Source organism: Ctenopharyngodon idella, chromosome 1 (assembly GCF_019924925.1).
Source record: "Ctenopharyngodon idella isolate HZGC_01 chromosome 1, HZGC01, whole genome shotgun sequence".
NCBI classification, from domain to species: domain Eukaryota; kingdom Metazoa; phylum Chordata; class Actinopteri; order Cypriniformes; family Xenocyprididae; genus Ctenopharyngodon; species Ctenopharyngodon idella.
In genome coordinates, this window is record NC_067220.1 from 32,284,833 (window position 1) to 32,312,373 (window position 27,541).

Sequence of the window (27,541 nt, forward strand, 5' to 3'; positions counted from 1 at the left end):
TTTATAGGATATAGGACTTTATGTCTCCATGCAGTGACATCAGGAAGGTTGACAGACTCAAACAGGACCACACATGTCCAGATGTTTACAGTATGCTGCTTTTAAAGAAAACTCACCTTCTATTGATCTATACGATGTGATCCAGGCCCTAATCAAAAGCAGCTCCAGTTAAAAGAAGAAAAAAAAGTGGATCAGTGTCAGGCTGCTCATAATGGATGAGCTTTTATCTGAAGTGAGGGGCTTTCTCGATAACCATCTGGATTCACAGTGATGCAGGCTTGACTAGGAAACTCCACGCTTACCGCCAGTAAGTCTTTTAGGCCGACTCGCGTGTGGCTGTCAAGTGGGGATCAGGAAGCACTCCAAGCACTGACATCTCATCATTTGAAGTGATCATCAATATTTGTAATGAGTGGAGGTGCTGTTGCTGATCGTTGCCGAGACGCAGGGGTGCCCGGCCCACTTAGCAGATCAAACTGGAATGAGGGTAGAGAGAGGGTGGGACAGGTTGAAAAAAGGCTCCAGTGCACATCCTCAGAGGTTTTAATAGTCTGAGAGTAGACAGCAGGTCAGTGCACAGGCTCCTGTCTACAGCCCTCCATATTACAGACATGAACTCAGGCAGAACAGGAACAGGAAAGGAGGAGACAGAGGAGAGGGAGGGATGGAGGAAGGGGTAAATCGAGTTGGAGCAATGATATTCATTTATTTAATTATTTATTTATTTATTTAAAGTGACGTAATCTCAGCTATTTCAAGAAATGGTTAAAGATGCATCTTTTACGTCAACACTTGACCTGTTAATACTAACACTTACTGTTCTATTATATTTCTAATCTATCTATTTATTTAATTTTTTATGTAAAAAAAAACTAACTGGGACTTTTCACAGCATTTACATGTTGTTGATTTGATTGCTTCTATTGTTCTCCTCGTTTGTATGTCACTTTGGATAAAAGCGTCTGCTAAATGATTAAATCCACTTCATGCATCTTGATCGATCAAATTGTATTTAATAATTTGTTATATTATACATATAAATACAGGGACATGGATCACAAAATTAATTCATTATGTATTGGATTTAAGGGGCTATTTACCCATAGTCATTTCATTGATCATTGATTGATTTTTATAATTTGTTTTTAATTTAATAAGTATACACTACCATTCAAAAGTTTGGGGTCAGTCCGACTTATTTATTTATTTAAATATTCAGCAAGATTTATTCAAAAAGGGCACATTAAACTGATCAAAGGTGACAGTAAAGACATTTATAATGTTACAAAATTTTCTATTTCAAATAAATGCTGTTCTTTTGAACTTTTTATTCATCAAAGAATTCAGAAAAAATGTAGGGTTTCCACACAAATATTAAGAAGATCAAGTGTTTTCAAATATGATAATAGATATGAGTGGAAAGACAAAATGTTAAAGCCTTTTTATATGCATAAAAAAAAAGCATTGCTCTCTGAGAGTATCTATTCATCTGCATATGTGCTATGCACTTTACATTAGTTTCATTATTTAACATTAGTTAACTACATTAGTTAACATGAACTAAGAATGAACAATACTTCTACAGCATTTATTAATTTCAACATTTACTAACACAATATTAAAATCAAAAGTTGCATTTATTAACATTAGTTAATGCACCGTGAACTAACATGTACAAGTAATGAATGACTGTATTTTATTAACTAACATAAACAAAGATTAATAAATACTATAACAAATGTATTGGTCATTGTTAGTTCATGTTAGTTAGTACATTAACTAATGTTAACAAATGAGACCTTATTGTAAAGTGTTACCATAAAGATAAAAAAAAAAAGGCCTAGAATGAGAACGCCCTATTCTGTTGTTATCGGATCAAGACCCGCTCGAAATACAGAATAAGCTTCAGTAAGATAGACAGACAGACAGCGAACAAGAGCTATGTCCGTCGAAAGCGATTACCCTCCGCCTGCGTAACCCATCCAACATGGACTCTTGTTGTCAATTAGCCAGCCGGGAGGCCTGCTGAAGCTGCCAGTGCACCATGGTGCAGACTCTCTCAAACTGAGCCTCGGGTCACCAGTCCTGTCGGGCTCCTCTTCTCTCACGCACCGATTGCTATTGTCAGGTGCAGTGGGCATGAAAGCAGCGATTTTATAGCACAGGAACTCCAATAACGTTTACCGGGGCCGACGAAAGCCTCCGACTCCTGTGCCTTGCTCACTCAGCCACGCGGGTTGCTTAAGTTCCTACTGTTTTTCGCTTTCTTGCTTCTAACTTCCATTCTCTTCATTTCCTCCATGTTTTCTCAGTGAACAGGGGGAGAAAACTGGTGTATGGGTCTCAGTTTAAATTAGACGACCACATCAGGGCCTGCTAGAGAATGAACATGAGAGCATTCACTATGATCCAGCTCCAGATGGGGGGCAGTAACGGTCCATTGGGGTTGTAAAAGTTGATGAATCAGGGTTGGATGCAGATCAGAAGCATCGTTCTCACAAACAGTGTTTTTTTCTGGAAAGAGGTTAGGTTAGGGCTAGAATAACACCTCTGAAAATAGATTCTGGGAGCTGTTTGGTCTAGGAGGAGATTTATTCAGAAAGCCAAGACTTTGCATTGTACAGCATAGTGCTTCACACATTAAAAAAAAAAAAAGAAAGAAAAATAGTTTCAGACAAATATAAGACTATACGTGAAATTTATTTAAGCCTAAAATTACATGTACACAAAAATGTTTGAAATTTATGTGCGCATGAGCAAATTTTTGCACATACAAACGTTTGGTGTAATTTAGACAGCCATGACTCCAGTCTTCAGTGTCAAATCATTCTAATATGCTGATTTGGTTATTATTGGTGCTCAATTATTAAAGGTGCAGTAAGCAATTTCTGAGAAAAGCTGTTAAAAAAGTGGATCAGACCCGAGCACCAAAACACACTTGTAGCCAATCAGCAGTAAGGGACGTATACACTCATTGGGGGGAGGTGCCTGTGTTGCGTAGTGTGTTTGTGAATTTGGGGGCGGAGCTATAAAGATAAGGGTGTGATCGTTTTGGGTAGGGGCGTGTTTGTTTTGGTGATTTCAAATATCAACAGCGTTTCTTGGAAATCACTTACTGCACCTTTAATAATGGTTCTTACTTTTATCAATGATGAAAATACTTTTTGCCGCTTAATATTTTTTTGGAAACCGTGATAAATCTTTTCAGGATTATTTGATGAATAGAAAGTTCAATGAACACCATCTACTGTATTTGAAACAAAATAAATATTAAAATATTAAATAAATATAAAAGTTTATGCGTCCTTGCTGAAAAAAATATTTCTTTATTAATTATTACAAATTATATTATGAATTATATTATTATTTTATTTATTATTATTAAAATTATTCCAAACTTTTGAGCGGTATTGTACATGAGAAATTTCTGTGTATAAATTCTACATAAAAGTTTGTTTTGTTCACTTTGCTATGATTCTAAATGTATAATGTACATGAAGAATCATCTAAAAAAGTTTAAGTGTTTCCAAATATATACAGTTTGAAAAGCTGCTGCAAAGCACATCTTGTGTGCATTCTTGAAGTTTCTTCCATCACTCCCAAATGTGATGCAACTTGTGTGATTTGACATTGGGTTATTTATAATGGATTTAAGTGTTAAAGATTAATATTGTGTTTCATTCTGAAAGGAACCTTGTGTATTGTCTTGCTGGAGGTCTCTGTGTGGTTGCACCAAGGTTGCATGGAGTCATTTTTACACCAATAATAAGTATCTCTGCCTGTCTCTCTGCCTCTCTCTGTGTAACATTTACTTCATTGGGCTGGTAGGAAGAGCTTCCACTCCCCTTGCACGGGTTAGAATGTAATTGGGAGCGCAACTGTATGTCAGTTACAGTTCAGTGTAACACTCAACCCTGCTCGCCTCATTAAAAGGCATGTGTGTGTGGTGTGTGTGTGTCTGCACATCAGTCTGTGTGTTTGTGTTGCTTGGCACCCGTCTGCTGCAGCAAACATTCATTCTCACCTGCTCATTAAAAATACATTACCACCCAAAACGTTTCGTCATCAGCTTTTTAAATAAAGCTCATTCTTCCTGAGAGCTGTCGATGTCAAACAAGGTAATGGGTTGTCCGGCACCTGGCACAGTTAGCGATTAGCTTGCCCATCAGCTTGTAAATGATCACCCTGCCTGAGCAAACCCCTAACCTTGAGCGTACTCGTCGTGGATATGCATAAGCTTCCTGCTGGTCAGGGGGAGCCAAGCAAAACCTGTTGAATTAGTGCAGAAAAGAAGGATACTACAGGAAAAATATTCCACAAACATGTTCCAACCCAGCTTTGGCACACAGAAGACAATATAGGCCAAAGGTTGTTGAAAGGATAACACTTTTTAAATGCGTTTCCTGTGATTTTTCTCATCTCCAATTGGAAGCTGTTTATCACAGCTCTGCATTCAATTTAATGTTGCATACAACATCATATAGCACTGCAACTCATGCGTTATTGCCTCGGAAATACAACCTTGCACTTTAATTCACCTCCAAGTGGTAATATCAGGGGACTCATCAAAGTGGAAAAAAGAAATAATATCCCTCCAAACCCCACAGCAATTACTCTGAATTACGCCAAATTATGAACCTACAATTCAGCTCTGAGGCTGAGGATTAATGTCAGACTCCCTCCACTTTGTTGGTACATCTTAAATTGCCTTTCACTACCAACACGCACTTTGACAGTTTGAGAAATTTACAACCTTCTGAATGGTGTAATTACTTTTCTTTGTTTCCCTCTCCCTCGCTTTCCGTTCATTTTCACATAATACTCTTTTTTTCCCTGTTTTCTGGTGTGTCACGCAGGCTAGAGGTTCGATTGATCTCCAGTAATGATTTGCCCTTGAGTTTGTCAATATTTAAAAACCACTTTGTCCCCCAGAAAATCATAGACAGCCAGGCAGATAAATGTCACAACCTGCTGATATTTATCTTTTATAAATAGCACACTGTCCGAATGTTTGACGAGCGCTGATCCTTGGCGAGCAGGAACGGGGAACTCAGCTTCCTCTTTTCCATTTGTTTGACCTACAATTTCAGCAGTGCCGCCCAAAATGAGGGGCCTCTACTTTACCTCAGACATGCCGCCATTAATAACCGTTCAAAGCCACCGTCTGCCTTTCTTTGATGGTGGGAGCCCACATATCTCCCACAGTGCCACAGACTGGTCGAAATTTTGCAGAGTGAGTCGAGTGGTGAGCTGTCCTTTCTGCCTCTGTTCATTACTCTTTGGTAATGGCTGTTCTCTGTTGGGGGTTGATGCTAAATTGGCTGTTAGAGGCCAGAAGCCCGCACTGGCGGTGGCAAAATAGGAAAAGACAGCAGGAGAGACCTTGAATCACCCACCTTTTCTTTTTTCCCCACCTCCTTTTTTGAAGAATGGATGTCTTCTCTTCAATGCACCCATATCGGACATCCCCTCCCCCCAAACATCCCCACTCCAGTCACCCGGCCGCACACATACACTCGCACCTGTCAACTATAGACGCTTCACAAAAGAGGCATTTTCAATTCTGGTCTGGGTCATTGATCAGAGGATGTGGTGTCCGGTCCAGATCCAATACAAAGAGACAAGGCCTGCATATAGTGGCAAAGGCTTGATCTCTCCTTTATAGAGGAAAACACTGATTTTAGCCTCTGTAGTTTAGCTCTGGATTTTAGCTAATCAAGCAAAGCTGTTTTTCTTTTCTTTACATTTGTATTCAGCAGCAAGCTTTTAATGTGAATGTGAAAGCTTTTAATGTGAATCCTGCTCTCTGTTTATTGTCCTTCACAATCACTCTCACCACTAGCAATCATGCTCCTCAGATATAAACATGCTTCTCAAAGAGTTTTGTTCAACACATGACAGATCAAGTTTGTTTTCTTTTGTTGCATTAAAAATATGCTTGTATGCACCGATTTGTTCTTAGCTTAAATCCTTTTTTTATTTTATTTTTTTTACCTTTTTTTGGGGGCACCATGGTATTCCTTGCTCACTTGGTGTGCTAGACGTGATGAAACATGATTTATTTTATGTTTTATTTAATTTTATTTAAACAACTTAGTCTAGTGCATAATAGTAGGTGATGATAGTAGATACATTTTTAGTTTAAAGCAAATGATATTAAATTTGTATTATATGTATATATGTGAACACATTTTACCAGTAATAAGAGTACTAAGTAATATTTACAGTACTTTGGACCCTATCATACATCTGGCGCAAAGCGTTTCCAGGTGCGATGCAAGTGTTTTTTGCTAGTTTCAGCCCGACACAGTTATCATTTTCACGTTGTTTAAATAGCAAATGCACTCGCAGCCATTTGTTCACCCATGGTCTGAAAACGAGATGTGTTCAGGTGCATTGTTGGCATGTTGCTATTTTGAGGCAACTGAAAACAGCTGCGCCATTGACCAACAAGAACCTGGTCTAATGGCACAGTATTTTTAAATATATATATATATATATTTGTTATTTAAAGGGCGCGTTAGTAGCCCTTTAAATAACAACCTATAGGCGGTTGTACAACGCATGAACACTCTGCTTATTACACACACATGGACGCGCAGCAGAAAACCTGTCTTTTAAAGGGAATGGGAGATGACACTCTGGTTTATTGCACATTACGCCCAAAACACACCCATGACTCATTAAGAGACTAGGCACAACTCTTTTGGACCATGTTTCCATCGTTAAACTAGCAAAAATGGATTCGGACACACCCTAAGTGCACCTGCGCCATGCGCTTCAGACCATGTGCTTAGATCGTTAAAATAGGGCCCTTTGAGTTTAATAATAATAAAAAAAAACACTCTGTTCAAAAATCTGAGGGGGCATGATGCTTCTGTTAGTCTTTTTTTTTTTTTTTAAGAAACTTCCACATTGTCCACCAGTTCTGTCATCTATCCTGTTGTGACATCATTAGATGTGACGTCTGTGATCTGCGCATCTGAGGGAAGCCTTGACATTGTCTGTCTGGCTGCATTGTGTTCCAGTGATGCGAATCATCTTTGTGTAATGTGTTTATCTGTGGGGAAGTTGAGAGTTTGATATGTCACTCAGCTTTTAGCATGGCCACCCACTCCCCACTGCGGTCTGCATTAATCCCCCCGCCAATGAAATAGAGAGAAGTTCTGCAAGGTGAAACATGACAGGCCGCCACATTGTTGACAAATAACCTTTCCTTCCATTCCTGTCAAGCCCCCCGAATGACAGCTTTAGCTTTCAACGACTGGTGCGCTTTTGAAATGTCAATTTAGCATCTTGACACATATTGACGATAGAGAGCTGACATTTTACAGGCCTTTCAGTTAGGAAAGCGAGTAATCCCACTTATCATAATGCCAGACATGCTGCAACAAAATAAAGTAACACTGAACTTCTCATTTCTTCATTTCAAAAAAAGTGATGTTCTCACATCAGACGCCTTCCAGAGGGAATGAGTGAGAAGAACTCAAAATACATCTGACATGATGTCTCAGTCTTCATTTCTTCAAATTTTTCAATCATCAGTCCATGAAAATGCACAACTCTGCATGTCCGGGAGCTCCAAACCTTCAAAAACCTCTCTATCCCTCTCTCATGACATGTTTGTTAAATGGATAGTTCACTAAAAATGCTGTCATAATTTACTCACACACTCTCCTGTGTTTACAAAACCCATGTTTCATTTGACTTGTGTGCTGAATTCCAAGTCTTCTGAAACCATACAATATATTTAAGAGAAGAACAGACCTAAATTTAAAGGTGCAGTAAGCAATTTCTGAGAAGCGCTGTTGAAAGTGGATCAGACCAAGCACCACAACACTCTTGTAGACAATCAGCAGTAGGAGGCGTATACACTCATGATGGGGGAGAAGAGAGAGTGAGCAAGAGATAGGTTTAAAGAAAGACTGTAGAAAGAGAGATGGCTGAGAGACATTACAAAAGAGAAAAGGAATATTGCTGGAAAAATAAGGGTTATGATCAGGTATGAACTTTAGAACCTGCGTTAATAGGCTACTATAAAAGCTTTCCAGCGCTGGAGAGACCTAAGCAGGAAGGCCTGAAAATGGCAAGGTTACATTGTTTCTGCTCCATTTGTGGGTAACATTGGTTTTGCTAATGGTGTTGTTGTAATTTTAGCTACTGAAACAGGACAGTTTTGAGTGTCATTGTTTGTCTGGAGCTGGTGTGCTACTGGCAACTAACAACAAACTCTTGCTTGTATATACTCTTGTGTACTGTATGTTCATTTTTTGGTTCTTCCTTGTTGTTTGTTCTTCATCTTCACTTTATTTTTACATCTATGATAAAGAGACACTCTTGCATTGTGTGTTTGTGCATTTTGGGGGCAGAGCAATGAAGGGAGGGGTGTGTTTGTTTGAGTTGATTTTAAATATCAACAGTGTATCTCAGAAATCACTTACTGCACCTTTAAGTCATGGGAGAAGTGATGTCCAAATCGTGATTAACTTTTTTAATGAAACTTTTTAGTTCACAAAAACGGTCTGAATGATTCGTTTAATCTAGTCACAGTCCACTGAAGATGAAGATTATCAATGGAAAATAACTTTTAACAATGTATTTTGGTCTTTTTATCACACAAAGCTATTGTATGACTTCAGAAGAGTTGGAATATAGTGCATGAATCATATGGATATTTTTTATGAGACTCTCCTGGTGTTTTATTATCTGGAAAACAATAAACAGCACTTTATTTAAAAAAAAAAAAAAATTCATTTGTGCTTCACAGTAGAAAGTCAGATAGGTTTGGAATGACATGAGGGTGGATACATGATGGTCACATTTTCATATTTGGCTGAAATAATTTTTTAAGTCAAGTGTGTGTTTTGTAATCTAGGGCAGTGGAGCTGGTGGCCAGCTACATCTACAGTGAGTTTAGCCTCGGCCCAGACGTGCTCTAGATATCAGAGACGATACCACTCTCCTTAATCACAGACCCCTGGGAACACCACTTTGTCCTTTCCTCTGTTTCCTATCTTCCATCGTAGCTGAAAGAACCAAACTCTCTCTTCCTCACACCCATTTCAGCCACACAAGGTTTTCACGTAAATAAACGGTCTCATTACCCTTATGAATATCCCACTGTGGATATACCACCGACAGCCCATCTCAAAAGCTCAGTCCTCCTTTGGCTTTCTGCCTCTCACAGGACACAGCTCTATTAGACCCCATTTAGCCATTCACTTCTCTTCCTTCCTACAACACGCAACTCCTGTCCAACTACATCGCACCCCCTTCACCCGACTCCGCCATTGTGAGCCGACGCAGCAAAGAGACATTGATGGACGGTGATGGACGTTCCCCATTGAGCGACTCAGGCCTTCCTTTTGTAAAGCCTCTTTCAGGAGGAAAGGTTTACAAAATGAGCATTGAGAAAAGACAAGAAGCGGGGTTGATGTTCAATATGACAGGCCTCTCTGAATGCTCCCAGCTTTCTGACAGGTATGGGTGAAGGACATGTGAGGTAATCTAGAGTTTGACAGTGCGGATATAAGCACTGACACTCTGGGTGTTAGGGCATTAGTGTTTCCGTTTCCTTGCACACACTGTCTCCCGCACACACGCATCCACTGCAGGTCAGATGTCTGCTGATGAACCATCTCTGAAATACAAGCTCAGGCCCGAGATGTGCTGGTACAGATAAGCAGCACTTTCGATATTATTATTATTTTTTTCATAGCTATCACTCAACCCCATTAAGAGATAAACTGCACTGGCTGTAATTTCAGGTCTGCCTGTGAAATCCTAATCAAATGGCTCTTAAAATATTTTTGCTGCACATGAGCATGACAAGCCACGTCCCATGAGTTACAGCAGCCAGGGTCATCCATCAGTGATCGTGTTTCGGTGCCATAAAACCTGCATCTGTCCCATCCATCGTCAGGGACTGACATGACCAGGCCTTCTCTCCAAATACTATGTTCTCGTAGCCAGACACGGACTGGGTTACACTCCCCTTCACCAGAGGAGACCAGAGCAGGCTGACGTCTGAGCGTGGATTGGCTTTTGAGAGGGGTCAGGCCTGGAGGTCAGAGAGCGGGCTTAAGTCAGTGTTACTGGGCATGTAAAGGGTCTGTATGCAGAGTCCCTGGAGAGCGACAGACGTGATGGGGCTAACAGGGCCTGCTGCGTGACAAATGTCCATCCACGCTCTGGAATGGCACCTGTGTTGCAAACATATGGCAGCGAAATTGAGACGTATTGGAGAGCTGTCTCAGAGAACAGCCATAAAGTTGTCGCCCCACATTTTTTTTTGTGTGTGTGTTTGAGCTTGTGTGTGTGTCTGTAAGCGTACTGTATATCTAAATACATTATGTAACTTTCTCCCTTGATATTAAATGGAGATAAGGTGAGCAATTGCTGAAAATGCTGAGTGTGTCAGATCAGCACACATGATCGTCTCCTCCTACACTTCATTTACTCCCTCTTTATTTCATTCAACTTCTGCTAGCCTGGCAAGAAACAGCCAGAGACTATTAAATAAAATTTGATGTCTGCTGTTGTATCATGTGGCTTCAGGTCTTAACGAAGATTTGAAAGCTTTTATTTTACTTGAGAAATCTTAGTTATGGTTCTGCACTGCGAAACCCAATTTTATTAATCAGTGGTCTTGCTTTCCAGTAAATATATTTAAACATTCTAAGATTGATTTACTTGTTTAGCTAAATTGTGTAAGATAAGATTTTCTCACAATATAGTACTGTAAATATATCATATCTTGAATTGAGTTTATTTTTCTTATCCCGTTTGCTGTAAAAATTTGGTTAGATATATCCTTAGAAACAATTTGGCAGTGCTTCCTGATAATATTTTAATTATGATTTATGCAATAAAAATCTCTTTCAGCTTTCTTTCTATTCCAAACCTTTGCTGAGATGAAATCATTTTAATTGGGCTGTCATACACCCTTATTATTGAGAATATTTTTTTCAAACATTAAATAATTAAGACATCAACATGAAGATGAAAATATAAAAGATGAGACTTTATAAAAACTAGAGATAGAAAGAAAAATACTAAAATCTGTCAAATTTTTTGTCCCACTGTGTCTTTTGAGTCAACTCAAAATAACACGACATGTCACATATATTCTCTGAAAACAAAACAATTCTTATTATTTTATGCAACTCTTGTGTTGATTTTTTTTTTTTTTAAATCGGGAAAACAAGACAAAAAAATACATTTTTGGCCAATGCACCATTACACTTGTTTAATATATTAAATATGAAATGAAACATGTTAAACCTACTGTAGTTACTGTTTGTATAACTAAGCAACACCCATATAGGCCAACTATTAACCTCAGCACAAACTATGTTTACATGTAAGAGTCTATATCTTCTAGCAGAATTTTATTTTTTATTTATTTATTTATTTTTTGGCCATTTGTCATGTAGTTTATATGTCAGACTGCCTGTCCCACCTCAGTTCTTTGATTCTTGGGTTAACCTCTATATACTGTAGATGTGCTCTAAACAGTTTCAGTGCTGTATTATTTATTGGAATGTTTCCTTCCAAACTCAGAAGACTGCAAGCCACAGTGTGCCTTTGTGTTCTTTGGGCTAAAATTCTGTCACCCCTCTTTGAAAGTGTATCTTTCCTATCCTTAGGCATAATGACACAGGAAGCACATAGAGTTGTGTTTACTTATGGGGGAAAAAGCCAATTGAGTACAGAAAAGCACCTTTCCAGCAAGGATTGTGTGTCTGACAGTCTGATTATCATGGGAGTGAGTAGTACCATGCGCCATCAGTTGCAGAGGAGGCTGGAAATTGAATTTTAACAGGCTCAACGGTCCCTCTTTCCTCTTCCTCCATTGTTTTGATTTTGTTGTTGTGCTCTTTGAAGCCAGCAGCTGCAAAGTAGATAGGACCCAATGGAACGAGTACACCCAGACTATGGAAATGTATGCAAGCACTCCCTCGAGTATGTTATGAGAATCCAATCTGAAAGCTGTCTGTGCACTCTCACTGCCTCTGGGTTTCAGGTACTTGCTTTGTTTTGGTCAAAGAATAGATCAATCCTTGTTTTTTGTGTGTGTGTGTGTGTGTGGGTTACAGCCCATCCTGAGGTTTTGTGTTTGTGTGGATGACTTTTAGGGGGGATACCGTACATGTGTACAGCCCTCAGACAAAAGCTAGAAGCTAGATGTGTTGTGATTCCCAACAGATTTGCACTCATGTATCTATGTGTTGCCTTAAGCAATCCATACCACACCTGTCTTCTTGTTTCAGCCTCTCAGCAAACCTTTCGTACTCTCCTTATTCTCTCAGCACATCACATTTTTACTTGAACAGAGCACACTGTATCCCAGTATACTGCGGGGGTGGTGAGAACATCCTCCGTTGAGCTCTTTGATTCATGATCAGCCACACTCACCTGAACCGCCGGGCTAAAATCACATCATCATTAGGGGTGGGCTGTTTGACAAAAATCATACATATCATGCTAACATTATATATTGCAATAGTGTTATTTTTGCAGAAAATTCAACCTCTGAATCTGACTAGGTACGTCTGAAGCCATTGTAAAAAAAAATGTATGCATACTTGCACACCTGTGACAGTGTGACCACACATCTGTTGAATTTTATAATAATGTGGCAAGTTCCAATGTTGCTTGGCAACCTTGAACAACCTACAGTAGGGGGTTTTCAAACTTTTCATAAATTTTCTTGTATATTTTGCACAATCATTTTTTACTGTGTGAGAAAAACAAATATTAAGAATTTGGTAATAAATAATAGCTTTTTATTTTGGCAATGTAATAAAGCCATAATTATGAAAATATTATTCAGAAAATATTTACATATATAAGTAAAATTACATTTACAGTAAGCATATTTAATATCTTACATTTTGGAGGATTACAGATTGCAAATAGAGGTTAATATTCTGATTACACAGTGACAGCTTTTGGGTTTTCAGACTACGAAACAAGTGAAGAAAAGGCACAAAGAGAGCCCTTGTCAAAACATTCTTATAACCTACTGTACTGTAATTTGCTAGCGTGAGTGTCTTTAAGCCTGTAGATGTTTTAAAGAGAGAAACAGGAGATAAGAGTGAATGAAACAGGCACATACAGGCACCACTAGAAAAGGTCAAAGACGCCATGAAATGGCCTTGTCACACCAGAGAAGAATTATTTTGCTGCAGTCCAAATCTGCCAGAAGCTTCTCAGCCACAGTGTACTTGTTGTGTGTTATTCTGCTTAGTTCTTATAGCGACCCTGCTGTATCAAACTGCCATCAAAGAAGGCTATATGAGTAACACAGAAGAGCGCAGGAAGTTGAGCAATGGTTTTGTCTTTCTGGAAAGGCTGCTGCACATGCATATCATTGTGTTTCATCTTATCTATGTTCAAGAAAAAGGATTTTGTGGTCTCAAGTTACAGCACATAATCTTTTGCTCTCTCTTTCAATTTCTCATTCTAGATTTGACTCACCAGAGGTTTAGATGAGGACGTGATCCCTCACGATGTGATAAATGCCGCTTAAGATCCCTGATTCTAAGTCGATGTAGCTAGTTGTAGGCTAATGCTAAGTACACAGCTTAGTCAGTCTTTAAACCTTCCTATTTTTCTCACCTCTGTGCTTCAACCAGACAAGTTTGTGTTTTAAGGAGTTTGCAAAAGTGCATTTTAAAGTTAAGTGTCTAAGGTTATGTGCCTCCGGCACTGATACACATTAAGTATAATATATGTCTAAAGCCTTTAGGGCCCTGTTTGCACATGGTGTAAAGATGTATTTTCAGTGATCCGATTACAAGTGGTCACTTGGTGAGGTCAGTGGGCAGTGAGTAGGTTTTTTGTTTTCGACTATCTCTGGAAGTGGTCGAAAGTGGACAAGCTCAAATGTTTTAGACCCCATTTACACCTCTATTTAACATTGTCCACTTGGGATTAGACTGACTGAAAACAGGGTCTAGGAAAGATGACAAGGACAGAAAGTTGCTAAGAAAGAGGGGAAATGAGGAGTAAACATACTGTAGCTTTGCCTCTACCTGTACAGTACAATAAATATAAATAAACTTGATTTTAAGATTGAAGTAGATTTTCTAGGCATTTTTCAGCTGTGATGATCTAGATCTGAAATGCAGTCTTAAAGGGTTAGTTCACCCAAAAATGAAATTTCTGTCATTAATTACTCACCCTCATGTCGTTCCACACCCATAAGACCTTCGTTTATCTTCGGAACACAAATTAAGATATTTTGATGAAATTCAAGAGGTTTTTTTATCCTCCAGTGAAAGCAACGAAATTACCACATTCAAGGTCCAAAAAAGTAGTAAAAACATTTTAAAATAGATGTGACTACAGTGGTTCAACTTTAATTTGATGAAGCGACGAGAATACTATGCTATTTACGTTGCAGAGCTTCCGTGTTTACGTCCGAATGCCAGCTCAGTATGACGTAGAACCTGGAAGTGCTGAACGTAAACAGCGTAGGAGAATGACAAGGGGAAAGACGAATTTGTTGAATAAAGTCATTATTTTTGTTTTGTTTTTGCGCACAAAAAGTATTCCCGTCGCTTCATAACATTAAGGTTGAACCACTGTAGTCACGTTGACTATTTAAACAATGTCTTTACTACTTTTCTGGACCTTGAATGTGGTAATTTTGTTGCTTTCAATGGAGGATAAAAAATATATCTTATTCAATGGATTTTATCAAAATATCTTAATTTGTGTTACGAAGATGAACGAAGGTCTTACAGGTGTGGAACGACATGAGGGTGAGTGATTAATGACAGAAGTTTCATTTTTGGGTGAACTAACCCTTTAAGCTCAGGCAATGAAGCGCCTACTCCGCTCACGATCTCCACTACTCAAAACACTGCTTCTTCATACACTTCTCGTTAACATGGTGCAATTCTGAACAAACCCAAGGGTGGATTTATTGCAATTATGACAGAAAAAAGCTGCCGGGGTCCCCGGCACATCTGAAAGTGGATGTTTAATCTTCTCGATCATATGCTTATATGTGTATGATTGCATGCATATGTGTCGTTGTCATCATATACTCAGCAGTTCGACAGCTGGTGGGGGTGGGTACTAAATGGTTAAAGTCATCATCACCCTGCTGTAATATGTCCCAGATGTTCTTTGGCAAAAGCACATTCATCCAGACACATTTGCCTAACTGCCACGATTAATTACCAAGGACAACTGATTACATCTGCACAGTGTTACTACGCCACCTCGCCATTGGTTAACCCAGTTTCGTTTGATTCTTTCCGCAGATCAACCATCCAATCAGCACCAGCAGGGCCAGTCCACACTGCCACCAGTGCCGCCTCCGCACAAGCAGCAGCCGTCGGTGACGGCGCTGAACCACAACTCTCTGAGTAGCCGCAGGAACGTGAGCCCGGCCCCTCCGGCCGCCCTCCCCGCCGAACTGCAAACCACACCCGAGTCAGTGCCGCTGCAGGACAGCTGGGTCCTGGGCAGCAATGTGCCGCTGGAGAGTAGGTCAGTTACGCAATCACACACACCAGCACAGTAACATCCCACAAAGTGTGACCTGTGATATGGACCGATCTTTTATTTGACATTGCTCACACAGCAAAACACCTGACCTTCATATCTGTCTCAAAACAGTGTGACTGCATGGATTTTATTTTATAATGCATCAAGTATAAAGTTAACAAGTAGGCATACTAACAAGCCTGATAGTATACTTTACATTTATCATTCATAGATGAATTTTGACCGTCATCGCTCAAAATAAGATTTCTGTTTATCATCAGTCTCACAAAATGGTTTATAATATGGCAGTGTCAAAAAGTGCTTTTGCTGACTCTGCTAACATCCAAGAGCGTGAGTGACTGAGGCTTCGCCAAGCATAGGGGAGGATACGTCTTGGTTGTTTTTCCCCCATAAATCAGTGGGGCTGTAAGCTTGGAGGATACTCTGAGGGGTCTTTAAACACTAGCAGAAGGGAGCGCTTTGTTTCGGGGGGGTTTAACGTTAACTCCATAATGGCCTCTCTCTGTTTTTGATCTACTCTTTCTAGTGACACTGTATATATAATGTCTAAGCCTACCCCATTAAGGGATGTTACCACCTAGCACTCCTTTCATTCATCCTGCATGATATAAGCACTGAGACAGATAGTGGGGGTGGGTGCAGAGAGAGAAATAACGGTCGTTCCAAAAACTTTTTTTGGAGCACTTGGTAAGTGATGCTGTCATTGTGCTAAATGTCTTACTGACATTCTTTAAAAATACTTGATGAAAGGCAGTCAAGAGAAAGGGAGACGGCCTCAATTCCTCTCCACAGCCTGAAAGCCATAGACCTTAGTCTGGATAGACAGCATATTAAATTTGATGTAAATGGGAGCAAGGCTTTGAGGGACAGACGTACAGTCCGTTCACTGGCTAATGGTACTGCAATATCTGGCCAACAAAATATTGAAAATCGTCTTTGTTCAAGGGAGGGATTGGTTCCAAGATGATACTGAAATAAAGTAAATGCACCATTCTACAGTATTTTGCTACAGTGCAGGTAGTGTGTAATGTTGTAATATGGCTTCACGCATAAATGCTCAAATGCACTTCTTAATGAAAATATGCTTTTTGAAAAGGTTTCACGTAAGTACAGCTGGTTTGTCTTAAGACAACATACATAAACCAGACAAAAATAGGCTAAAAATAGATCATTTCATTTTTTGAGAAATATTTAAAGGTTGCATGCCATCAATATTTATAGTAATATTTATATATTAGTATGTAATAATATTAACTTAATACCTAATTTAATAAAATTAAATTAACAGTTTTTACTATGGTATTGAAATTGATATTGGAAATTTCTATTGACCTCAATTGGTATAGGCTACTGAAATATTGGTATTGTGACAATACAGTGGACAAAAAATAGGTTACGTCAACCCATTAAACAGACTGTACATCGCCCTCACATCCTTCTAATTGCATTAAATTAAATATGGCATGTACCCTGAATAATAGGCTATAGGCATGCAGGTTCTGATGAGTGGCTTGCTTTTGAATTTATATTTTATGAGTGCCAGTGCAAACATGGTGTTAAGAGATCCAGGAATAACACACCTGCCTCTGCACCGCCACCCTTAAGTTTCACTTCATGGCCCTTGACATGGACACAGTGGTCACAAAACAGGAATATCCAGCAGCTACACTTCCTTTATGGTCTTTCCCTCTGTTTCTCTGTTTTCCTCACCACTCTCTCTCTCTCTCTCTCTCTCTCTCTCTCTCTCTCTCTCACTTTATACTGTATTCAGTTTTTTGTTTTTTTGGTTTTTTTTTACAATGTGGTCGTCTTGCTTTTTTGCTTTATGTCGTGTCAACCACAGCAAGATGTCTGCACTTTAGTCCATTGTTGTTCACCCCCATTGTTTTGCTTTCTGTCTCTTTTCCAACTTTCGCTCTGCTGTTTGTTTTTGTTCTTCTCTCTCTGTCTCAGTGGTCACACCATATCCTCGAAACCTTATCCTTGGCACTCCTCCACTCACACTGACAAAGAATTATGTAGATTTCTGTAGATATTAGCAAGAGAGCTTAAATGTCTGTTTATAACGTGAGATCTCACTGAAGAAGACCAAACTGGACCACACACAGTCAGTAGGTTGACACTCTGACACTTACAGATGCTTGTAAATCCAACTATGGTGTTGCATCTTCTTACCAAATAAACACTCTGAAAACACACACTCGTTCAGTTACGCTCAAAAACACAATGTCTGCGTGGCAGCATTGGTTCAAAAGGTGCCGTGTTCCAAGTTAGACATGGAGCTTACTTAACAACTGTTTACATGATACAGACTGACTTTTAGAGTTAAAATAAACAAAACATCCAGCTCCTCGGCAGGCACAACAGTGAAGTTTAGATGAAAATAATGAAAAACATCAGCACTAGTAAATGGATGAAAATGTGCTGGCAGAGAGTGGAAATGCAAACGCTTCACAACATGTGTCCCTGAACAAGTCCATTGATTTGTTTGAGGCAGAAGGTTCTGGCTGAAGAAATGAAAAAGAAAAGAAAAAAAATCAGTAGACTGCATTGGCCTTTGGAGAAAATTGCACAGTCCAGACTTTAAATGCATCGTGCTAATTTACTTGTACCCGGTTAAGTTATTTTTTTACATTATTTTGTAGCTGTTTTACATAAATTTCATTAGAGGAACAATTCAGAATTTGTTAGGCGGTTAGTAAATTGCTCAGACGACACATTTCCTATATGCTGCACTTCCCTGTGTTTACAAGCATGAACGATTGGTTCCCGGGGCTCAGGTTGGCATTGTTTAGCAATTACTGACTGTACCTTTAAGCCATTATTGACATTGTCATGAACCATGTGGTGAAATACAGATCACATCTGAGCATATGCTTCCACATTCTTGTAATTTGTGCACAATTTGTGCTAAACAGACAATTGAGTCTAAACGATCATGACTCTGGCTCTCGTACGGTCAATTACCTCACTCTACTGTCTTTACTCTCTACGCTATTTGATGATGCTGTTAAAGTGGGGAAAAGAGGAACATGAGAAGCCTCTTGAGACACCTGCCGGTCCTTAACTGATTAAAATATCTCAAGATCTCTGCACAAGGATGTTTTCCGCATTCAGTGTCTGAGCATTTCAAATATAAAAACAAATCAGGCATTTAGCGAACCTGCTTCTGGACCCTCCCATCCACTCCAGGATTTCCATTTCCAATCCATAAATTTGTGCCCAGCTACTGATTTTCTAGATTAAATAAGTTTTACTATATCATATTACTGTATATGTTATATTATACATCAGATTTATATAATACAAATTTGTATAATACAGTTTTTTTTTTTTTTTGATAGACTATTTGAGAGGGAGTAACATATTTCCCACATTTTTGTCCATTTGTTCCTTTTGCATATGGATAAAAATGTGGGTAATCATTCATTTTTGACTACATCTGTTTTATTGTATTTTTGATCATCTTCAAATTTCATCTATCTTTCATTTGACTGCCGATAATCTATTATCCCTGTTTAATGCGTGGTGAATTCTTGCTTCTTATAGGCTGTTAACTACATGTTCTGCTCGTGATAGAGTGGTAATGGATTTATCTTGAAATGAGGGAGAGACTGAAGCACTTGACATTCCAAAACCTCGCTCTAGGCAAAATAACGCATCTCGCAACATACTCTGTGCTGGCCGTGATTTCAGTTTTGCACATAGCAAAACGGCTTTATTTTCAAGCTGTTCTCCATGTGGAGATAACCAGCAAAGTGCACATCAGCCACACACAGGAGTCCCCCATGTGAATCTCAAAGCACTTTTGACTCATAGGTCAGTTCCCATGTCACGCCTCAGAGGTTAGACAGCTAAAGATAGACTTCACGACTTTCACCATCACAAGAGAGAAAGAAGTGCTCATTGCGTTTGATAACAAAAGCTCGTTTTCTGTAGATACATTCTTGCTATAAGGAGGAAAAGTAATTAAAGCCAGTCTTACACAAATCTCCTGTAAACTTCCTCAAGCAAAAGGCAATAAACTGAGAAAGTGCACAATGAACATTTACTGATTCTTTACTTTGTTTATTGTCTTTGTCTTTGGTAAGTGGTTTAGAAGAGTATTTTGAAGGGATTTATTGCTTCAAAACAAAACCAGACATCAGTGGCTAGTTGCATAAACTTAACCACTATGTTAAGACTGCGTCTTAAAGGGTTAGTTCACCCAAAAATGAAAATTCTGCCATTATTTACTCACCCTCATGTCGTTCCACACCTGCAAGACCTTCGTTAATCTTCGGAACTCAAATTAAGATATTTTTTATAAAATCCGATGGCTCAGCGAGGCCTGCATTGCCAGCAAGACAATTAACACTTTCAGTGCCCAGAAAGCTACTAAAGACATATTTAAAACAGTTCATGTGACTACAGTGGTTCAACCTTAATGTTATGAAGCGATGAGAATACATTTTGTGAGCCAAAAAAAATAAATAACGACCTTATTCAACAATATCTAGTGATGGGCGATTTCAAAACAGCTTTATGAAGCTTCGAAACTTTACAAATCTTTTTTTTTTTTTTTCTCGAATCAGTGGTTCAGAATGTGTATCAAACTGCCAAAGTCATGCCCCCCAGTGGTGAACCACTGAAATTTCGAAACACTTATGACGTAACGAAGCCTTGTTTACTGAAATCACATGACTTTGGCAGTTTGATACGCGCTCCGAACCACTGATTCGAAACAAAAGATTTGTAAAGCTTCATGAAGCAGTGTTTTGAAATCGCCCATCACTAGGTATTGTTGAATAAAGTCTTTATTTAGTTTTTTTGGCACACAAAAAGTATTCTCGTCGCTTCATAACATTAAGGTTGAACCACTGTAGTCACATGAACTGTTTTAAATATGTCTTTAGTACGTTTCTGGGCATTGAAAGTGTTAATTATCTTGCTGGCAATGGAGGCCTCGCTGAGCCATTGGATTTTATCAAAAATATCTTAATTTGTGTTCCGAAGGTGAACAAAGGTCTTACGGGTGTGGAACGACATTGACTTTAAAAAGTTAAAGAGCAGTCTTTAAGAAAAAATGAGATGATTAACTTTTAAGACTAGTCTAAGCAGTTTATGTAACTGGCCACAGATTGTCATTAAAGCAGCATCCATCAATATAACTTCAATAGGTGTTATTGTAATTAAAAACAAGTATGAAAGCCTGATGACTCATAAAGGATTTTGTGCAGAGTATAATCACACACCATTCTGCCAAGTTTCCCAACTGTCAAGAGCCTTCAGATGTTTTGTTAATTTATCTATGATCTACACCCCCAGGTTACGAACAAGGAACAGTCAGGGTCAATCCGCATAGACAAAACACACAGCAACTGTGAGATGCCTCTCAGTACAGGCTTATCTAAGTGCTATGGATCATTCAGCACTGATACTTTGTCCTTTGTCACTTGTATAACTTGCAAATGTTCACAGTAGCATTGCTGAAGAATACACTGCAGGCAGCATTGAAAGAATGGGCTTCTTGAGAATAACAATAGCCTCTATTTGCATTTTCCTTCACATAGAGGTTATGATGTTTTTTTGTTTTTTTTTAGTCTTTTGCATTTGTTCTATCTTTTTCTGCCTCCATACTGTGATGTGGAGTGGAAATATGAATTTTAACATCATTCAGGCCTGTTACTATAGTTTATTATGAGAGATCTAGTTTATAGATATATCTGCTGTAGATTGAATATAGATGTAGTTTTTCAAAAGTGTGAAGCACAGGGCTGTTGGTTAAGCACGATTGAAGCATAAATGCGATGTAAAAGAAGTGTGTATTTATTCTGAAGGTCATAGGTCCTTGTCAGAAGATTAGGAAATTCTGTTTCCACATTATTCAGTTCATCACTATAACTCATCTAAATGTTTCACTGTGTCGAATACTAATTCCATGACTGAACATTTTTAAATTTGTATTATCTTTTAAGTAGACTATCTTCGATTACGCCACTGTATATAACCATTGTTAAGTTATTTTCCAGTTCCTTTACACGTTCGCTCTTCCAAAATCTTCTGTGAAGGTATTTGTCAGAGGATGACAAACGTGAAAGGAGATACATGGATTAGCATAGCAATTTCCAGCCTGATGTCATGCCTGCTGTAATCAATTAACAATGGTTATCCCGTCCCTCATGCTCAGAAATCCCTGTTCGCTGTCTTCTGTGTCAAAGGAACGTTATTCCTGTCCTACCTAAACAACAGATGCCCCAGTCAGTCCACAGATACTACAGCTGGAGATTTTATCTCTTTTTCATCATGTGTGTTCTATTATCTCTCGTTTAAGTGGGCGGCGAACCAACTATATATTAACATTTTTACTGCGGAGTCTAATCTCAGCATTTATTTAAAAACTATTTTCAAGCATGCACCACCAAATTATTGCTATGATCCCTTTAACTGTGATAAAACCCCATGTTAAATGACTATAAACGCCATATGAACTGTCAGCAATCATAATAAAATGCAACATTTATCATTTTCATGACAACGTGACTTACAGTAAATAGGTCTTTCAAGTGTTACAGTTCCCAGAGTTTGTCTTTTTCTATTCACTGTCTCAAAAATGGGGCAAAAAATGAATTTGAAACTACTCAAGTGATTTTAAATACTGTTGTGTGGTTTGTATAAAAGCAGGCCAGTGTAATTCAAGACGGACGAACATATGGTCAAGTCATGTTATTGAGTTACATGTCAGCAAGTCACTTGTTGTAAAAACTTGAAGTAAAGGTTTGAACTCCTGCTATGAGGTCAGAAGGGTGAGTTGGTTAGAGCGTAGGTCATAGTGGTGTTATGCGGGGAAAACCAAAAGGTTATGTGTAAAGTCATACCGAATTACTCTTGGAATCCCATGCATCAGTTTTCATCCAACAAGTAAATTCGTGGAGAGGAATGAAAAACTCTATATTGCACCATGACTTAGATCAGTTCTCAATTGGTTTTACCTTTTGGTCTTTGGCTGGCACAATACTACATTTTTGAAAAAGTGAAAATGTTTTTTGAGGATGAGGGCTTGTCACACAACCTGTCCATGTTGGTATTTAACTTGCTTCACAATCTTCTACCAAGCAACAGATGAATTTTCATCCAAATACAGTAGGATGATACATGCACAGCCTTTGATGTCAACAACAAAAGATATGGGAAGCATTGTTTTCTCCCTCACATAATTTGATTAGCCTATTTTTATATCCTAACAAAACGCAATTACAAGGTTAGTTGCATTTTGTTTTTGACCTTTAGCTTTTTTTTTTTTTTCCTGCTACCCGCAACCCTATCAGAACAGATCTGTGACTCATTTCAGGGTCACGACCCACCAATTGAAAACCACTGCTTCAGATTATATTTATCTCTAGAGATACCCATCCCTCTCTCAGAGGATGCTATTGTCTATAGAGGAAGTACAGTAATTAATATATTCTCACACTTAGCTCATAGTGGAAGTAGAGAGCCTACCAATAACACTTTACAGTCATTCAGCGCGCTTGAGTAATTCTGTGGCTCTATTCACCATAATAAATTTTCCCTCCTTATCAGAGCATGTTAGTGCTTCCATTTAGACGAAAACAGAATGATACATCAAACATAAAACTGCAGTATATTTATTTTATGAGTCTTTTCATATGTGTGGGTTCGTGTGTGAATGCCTGTCTTTCATTCGGTGTACATTCAGCTATGAGTGACTGCCGTCTGGGAAGCTCTTTCTCTTTGGATTTGCTGCCAAACTCATAATTAGAAATACCTTGACTGTCTCTCATCACCAGAAAGCACTGACGACCTTTATTCTAATTGTTTGTCTTTCTCATGTAGAAAATTAGCAAAGCAAGCAGTTCTTGAAAACGGGCATGACAACTTAATAGAGATGGATGTGTTCCCTCCCGTGTGCCACGAGGGCGGCTATGGGGACGGGTATGTGCTCCTGAGTTTTCTCATGGTGCCAGCTGCTGATGCCAAAGCCCAACACTGAGCCAACCAAAGTGCTAAATCTCCAGACTCCCCACCCCAACACAGCCACCCCCAAACAGAAGGCCAGCGCTGAGCCAACCAAATGGACAAAGTCCCATATTGAGCCAACCGAATTTAGACAAAGCGGTCATGTACTGACCCAAGCACCTATCGTATATCTCTTTTCCCTTGTTCGGTTAGCCAATGAATGTAAATTATCAAGAGGCATTTGATTGGCAGCCGATTCTGACACTGGTACTTGCTTAGGAATAATTGCTCTAAATTAAGTTGCAATAAAAATCCACTAATATGCTAATCGATTCGCCACTTGCATAAATCAAGTTACACAGCCTTTAATATTTTAATTTGTCTAATTCTTTAATTGATATTCCTGCATTACTAGATTAAATCCTGACTGCCTTGCACAGCATCTTGGCTTTGATTGGGTTGATTGATAATATTGGAGTAACAGTGAGTTGGCAGCAACTGTTTACTGCAATAAAACAAGAGCACAGTTTCTCTCTCTCTCTCTCTCTCTCTCTCTCTCTCTCTCTCTCTGTCGCTGCATTAGAATGCAGAGAGATTGTCGAATTGTCTCGCTAATTGGATTTAGTGCTCAGTGTTATTTGATATCGCAGCTCGAATCATCTGTTTGTTCCATTGTTCAATGTCTTCATGGGTCATTCTGTCAACATAAAGAATGCAATCGAACAGACAACCATGCAGTTTTAGAGAATTGCTTAGCTCTGCAAGCTTGTGAGTTGTTTTGTTTAACAAAAGGAGGGGATTTCATGTTGTGGAAGAGGGTTAAGTATAGGCCTTTAATAAATATATTGGAGAGACTGGGGTTAGTTTTCTCTTTTTTAATCAAGTGAATATTTCTTGTTTTTTTTGTTTTTTTTGTGACCATTAATTCTGTATAGACTCATACATGGCTACAACTATTAAACTATTAAACACTGTGGTTTCCCCAGAAAAGTAACATGACAGCATATGGGTAAAGTTGTCATAAGGAAATTTGGTAACACTTTATTTTAGGGTCTTTTAACTAGTTGCTTATTAGCATGCATATTACTGGAATATTGGCTGTTTATTAGTAATTATTAAGCACATATTAATGCCTTATTCTGCATGACCTTATTCTACATTCTTAATCCTACCCAATACTTAAACTTAACAACTAACTTACTAACTATTAATAAGCAGTAAATTAGGAGTTTATTGAGGGAAAAGTCGTAGTTAATAGTGAATACATGTTCCCTATTCTAAAGTGTTACCGGAAATTTTCCATTAAATATTTTAAAATAGGTGTTTAAGCTGAATTTAACCAGCAAAACAATTATGAAATGAAATTCATGACAAAAGTAAAAATACTAACAATTTGCATATTTGTACAGGTGACAACTACCTTCATTGTATGATTGCCTTATATAATTTATTTATTTTTAATATTTCTCGTCTGTTTTATATACAATTTTTCAGAAAAAAGAAAAAAAAAAAACTTTCTTTCCACAAGAAAAAAATATAATTTGATAGGTATTTCAAACCACCATACAAAACAAATGCTTGAGAAAAGGCACATTTATGTATTTGGACTTGTACAGTTATATTATATAAACAACTAGTCTTGGTTGCCACTATGTCTACAGTCCTTGACCTGGGATAATATGATCTTTGAATGCTAAATTTAATGTAATTTAAAGTCTTTTTTTTTTTTTTTTTTTTTTTTATTTCCTCTTCTGCCGAGGAAACAATACCGTTGGTGATTTTTAATTAGAAAAAGCTTTTTCTCCACCTCTCAAATCCAGTCAGCTGATTCCAGATTCATAGTGGAAAGTGCCACTTACACATGCACTCACTCACTCACACGCGCGCACAATATTTCCCATTTTTCTACTTTCATTTGGGCAAAGAAGCACAGCAGGCTAAAGGAAAGTCAAACACTAGGGCTTTGATTGAGATGTGTTCAGTAAAGGTTGAAAAGAAAGAAGGCCAGATTTTCACTGTGGTGTTCAAGCAAACAGAAAGGGCCAGCTTAATAAATGTGCTGGTAATATCTGCCCAGCATAATTACCACATGCCAAGGGCTTCTGTTAGCCAATCATACTTTAAGTGCCAATCAGCAGGAGAGGGTGACACTAGCTTAGCGGGAGACATACAGGAGCAGGGCAGTTGCGAGGGTTGTACGCCTCACTTCCTGTACTGCACCCCGCTTTGTGAACAATCTGTGCTGCTATAACTATTCATTTAGACTTAATATACTGAGCTTTCTATGAAAAGTTATCTGATTTGATGAACTGTATCAGGAAAATTCTTGGCATTAATCTTTTTTGCCTAAAGCTGTTCAATGAAATAAAAAATCTTATTAAATGTGTCAAATGTCTGTTAAAATTAGAGTAAATGTTCATTGTTCTTCTCTTTCTCTCTCTCTCTCTCTCTTTCAGGCACTTTCTCTTTAAGACAGGCACCGGCACCACTCCTCTGTTCAGCACGGCCACGCCAGGCTACACCATGGCCACGGGGGCGGTCTACTCGCCCCCTACACGGCCCCTGCCCCGCAACACACTCTCCCGCAGCGCCTTCAAGTTCAAGAAGTCCTCTAAGTACTGCTCATGGAGGTGCACGGCCCTCAGTGCCATGGCTGTCTCCGTGCTGCTCTCTGTACTGCTCTGTTACTGCATTGGTAGGTGAAACCCTGATGCTTTGCAGTATGTTTGGGTCACATAGATCGGTCCAACAACTAGTTAAGTCAACTAGTTTTATTCATTCATTTAATTTATTTTGTTTTAATTAGCGTGCTGACAGTTTAATTTAGCTTTCAGATATTTTACAAAGTAAATGTAACATTGTGTGGATATAGAAATCGCATGACAAAGAAGATGGTGTGAAAACACAGTCTTTAATATAATGACACAACTCAAGAGAAAAATCACGTTCACATAAACAATAACCTACCAAGGACTGAACAGAACAGGGAGTATAAATAGACGTAGTAAAACAGGAACAACTAGACGAAGATTAACTAATCAGACACCCATAATGAGAACTAATGCAGACATGACAGAACTAAACTAAACTGAACATACATGTGACAGTAAAACCCTCTCTAAAAAGTTGCATATTTAAATTCATCCCCTTTTAAGCACCGCTACTACATGCAGATGAACACCTTTACCTGTTGCATTATCGTGCATTTTTAAGATGTTGTATTAAGAAAAAAACCTCTTGGAACCTCTTCTTTCTGTTCTGTTCCACTCAGTTTGAACACTAGAATGCATCCTGCCAAGGTGACCCTGAAACCTGAAATAATTATTTCATTAAAGATGCATAATATGTATAATTTTATAATATATTTACAATTTATAATATATAATATTTTTTTAAAATATTCATTTAAAATAAATAACTTATTTCTTAATTTATTTGATTATAATTATTACTATTTAATTGCATATAATATTATTCCATTATTAAATAATGATTTATTGTCCGTTCACACCAAGGACGATAACTATAACTATAACAATAACAATGCAGATATAGTTCTAAAAATCGTTCTAAATGTAAAAGAATTGCAGACTCCACAGCACAAGTATAATGGTAACGGCAGACAGGAACAATATAGTTGGAATCACTTTTAGAGTGATTTTTTTCAGCTGATGAATACTAAATACATTGACAGCCAATTAGAATCAGTTTAAAGCAACAGATGTCAAAACCACAGCACGCATTTGAAATAAACAGAAAATGATCGTGCACTGGTGTGGACACTAATACAGTTATCAAAATAGTTATCTTTATAGTTATCGTTCTTGATGTGAACGGGCCTTAAAGGGTTAGTTCACCCAAAAATGAAAATAATGTCATTTATTACTCACCCTCATGCCGTTCCACACCCGCAAGACCTTCGTTAATCTTGGGAACGCAAATTAAGATATTTTTTGTTGAAATCTGATGGCTCGGTGAGGCCTGCATAGCCAGCAATGACATTTTCCTCTCTCAAGATCCATTAATGTACTAAAAACATATTTAAATCAGTTCATGT

The 27,541-nt window shown here is 38.4% G+C and overlaps 1 protein-coding gene across 1 annotated transcript in view; it reads left to right on the forward strand.

Moving 5' to 3' along the window:
- tenm3 (teneurin transmembrane protein 3) overlaps positions 1-27,541 on the forward strand; it is a 275,510-nt gene that overhangs the window by 153,124 nt on the left and 94,845 nt on the right. The window contains 3 exon segments of the mRNA XM_051889778.1: positions 15,279-15,507; positions 23,362-23,460; positions 25,941-26,179. Of these exon segments, the coding sequence (XP_051745738.1) occupies positions 15,279-15,507; positions 23,362-23,460; positions 25,941-26,179 (567 nt within the window).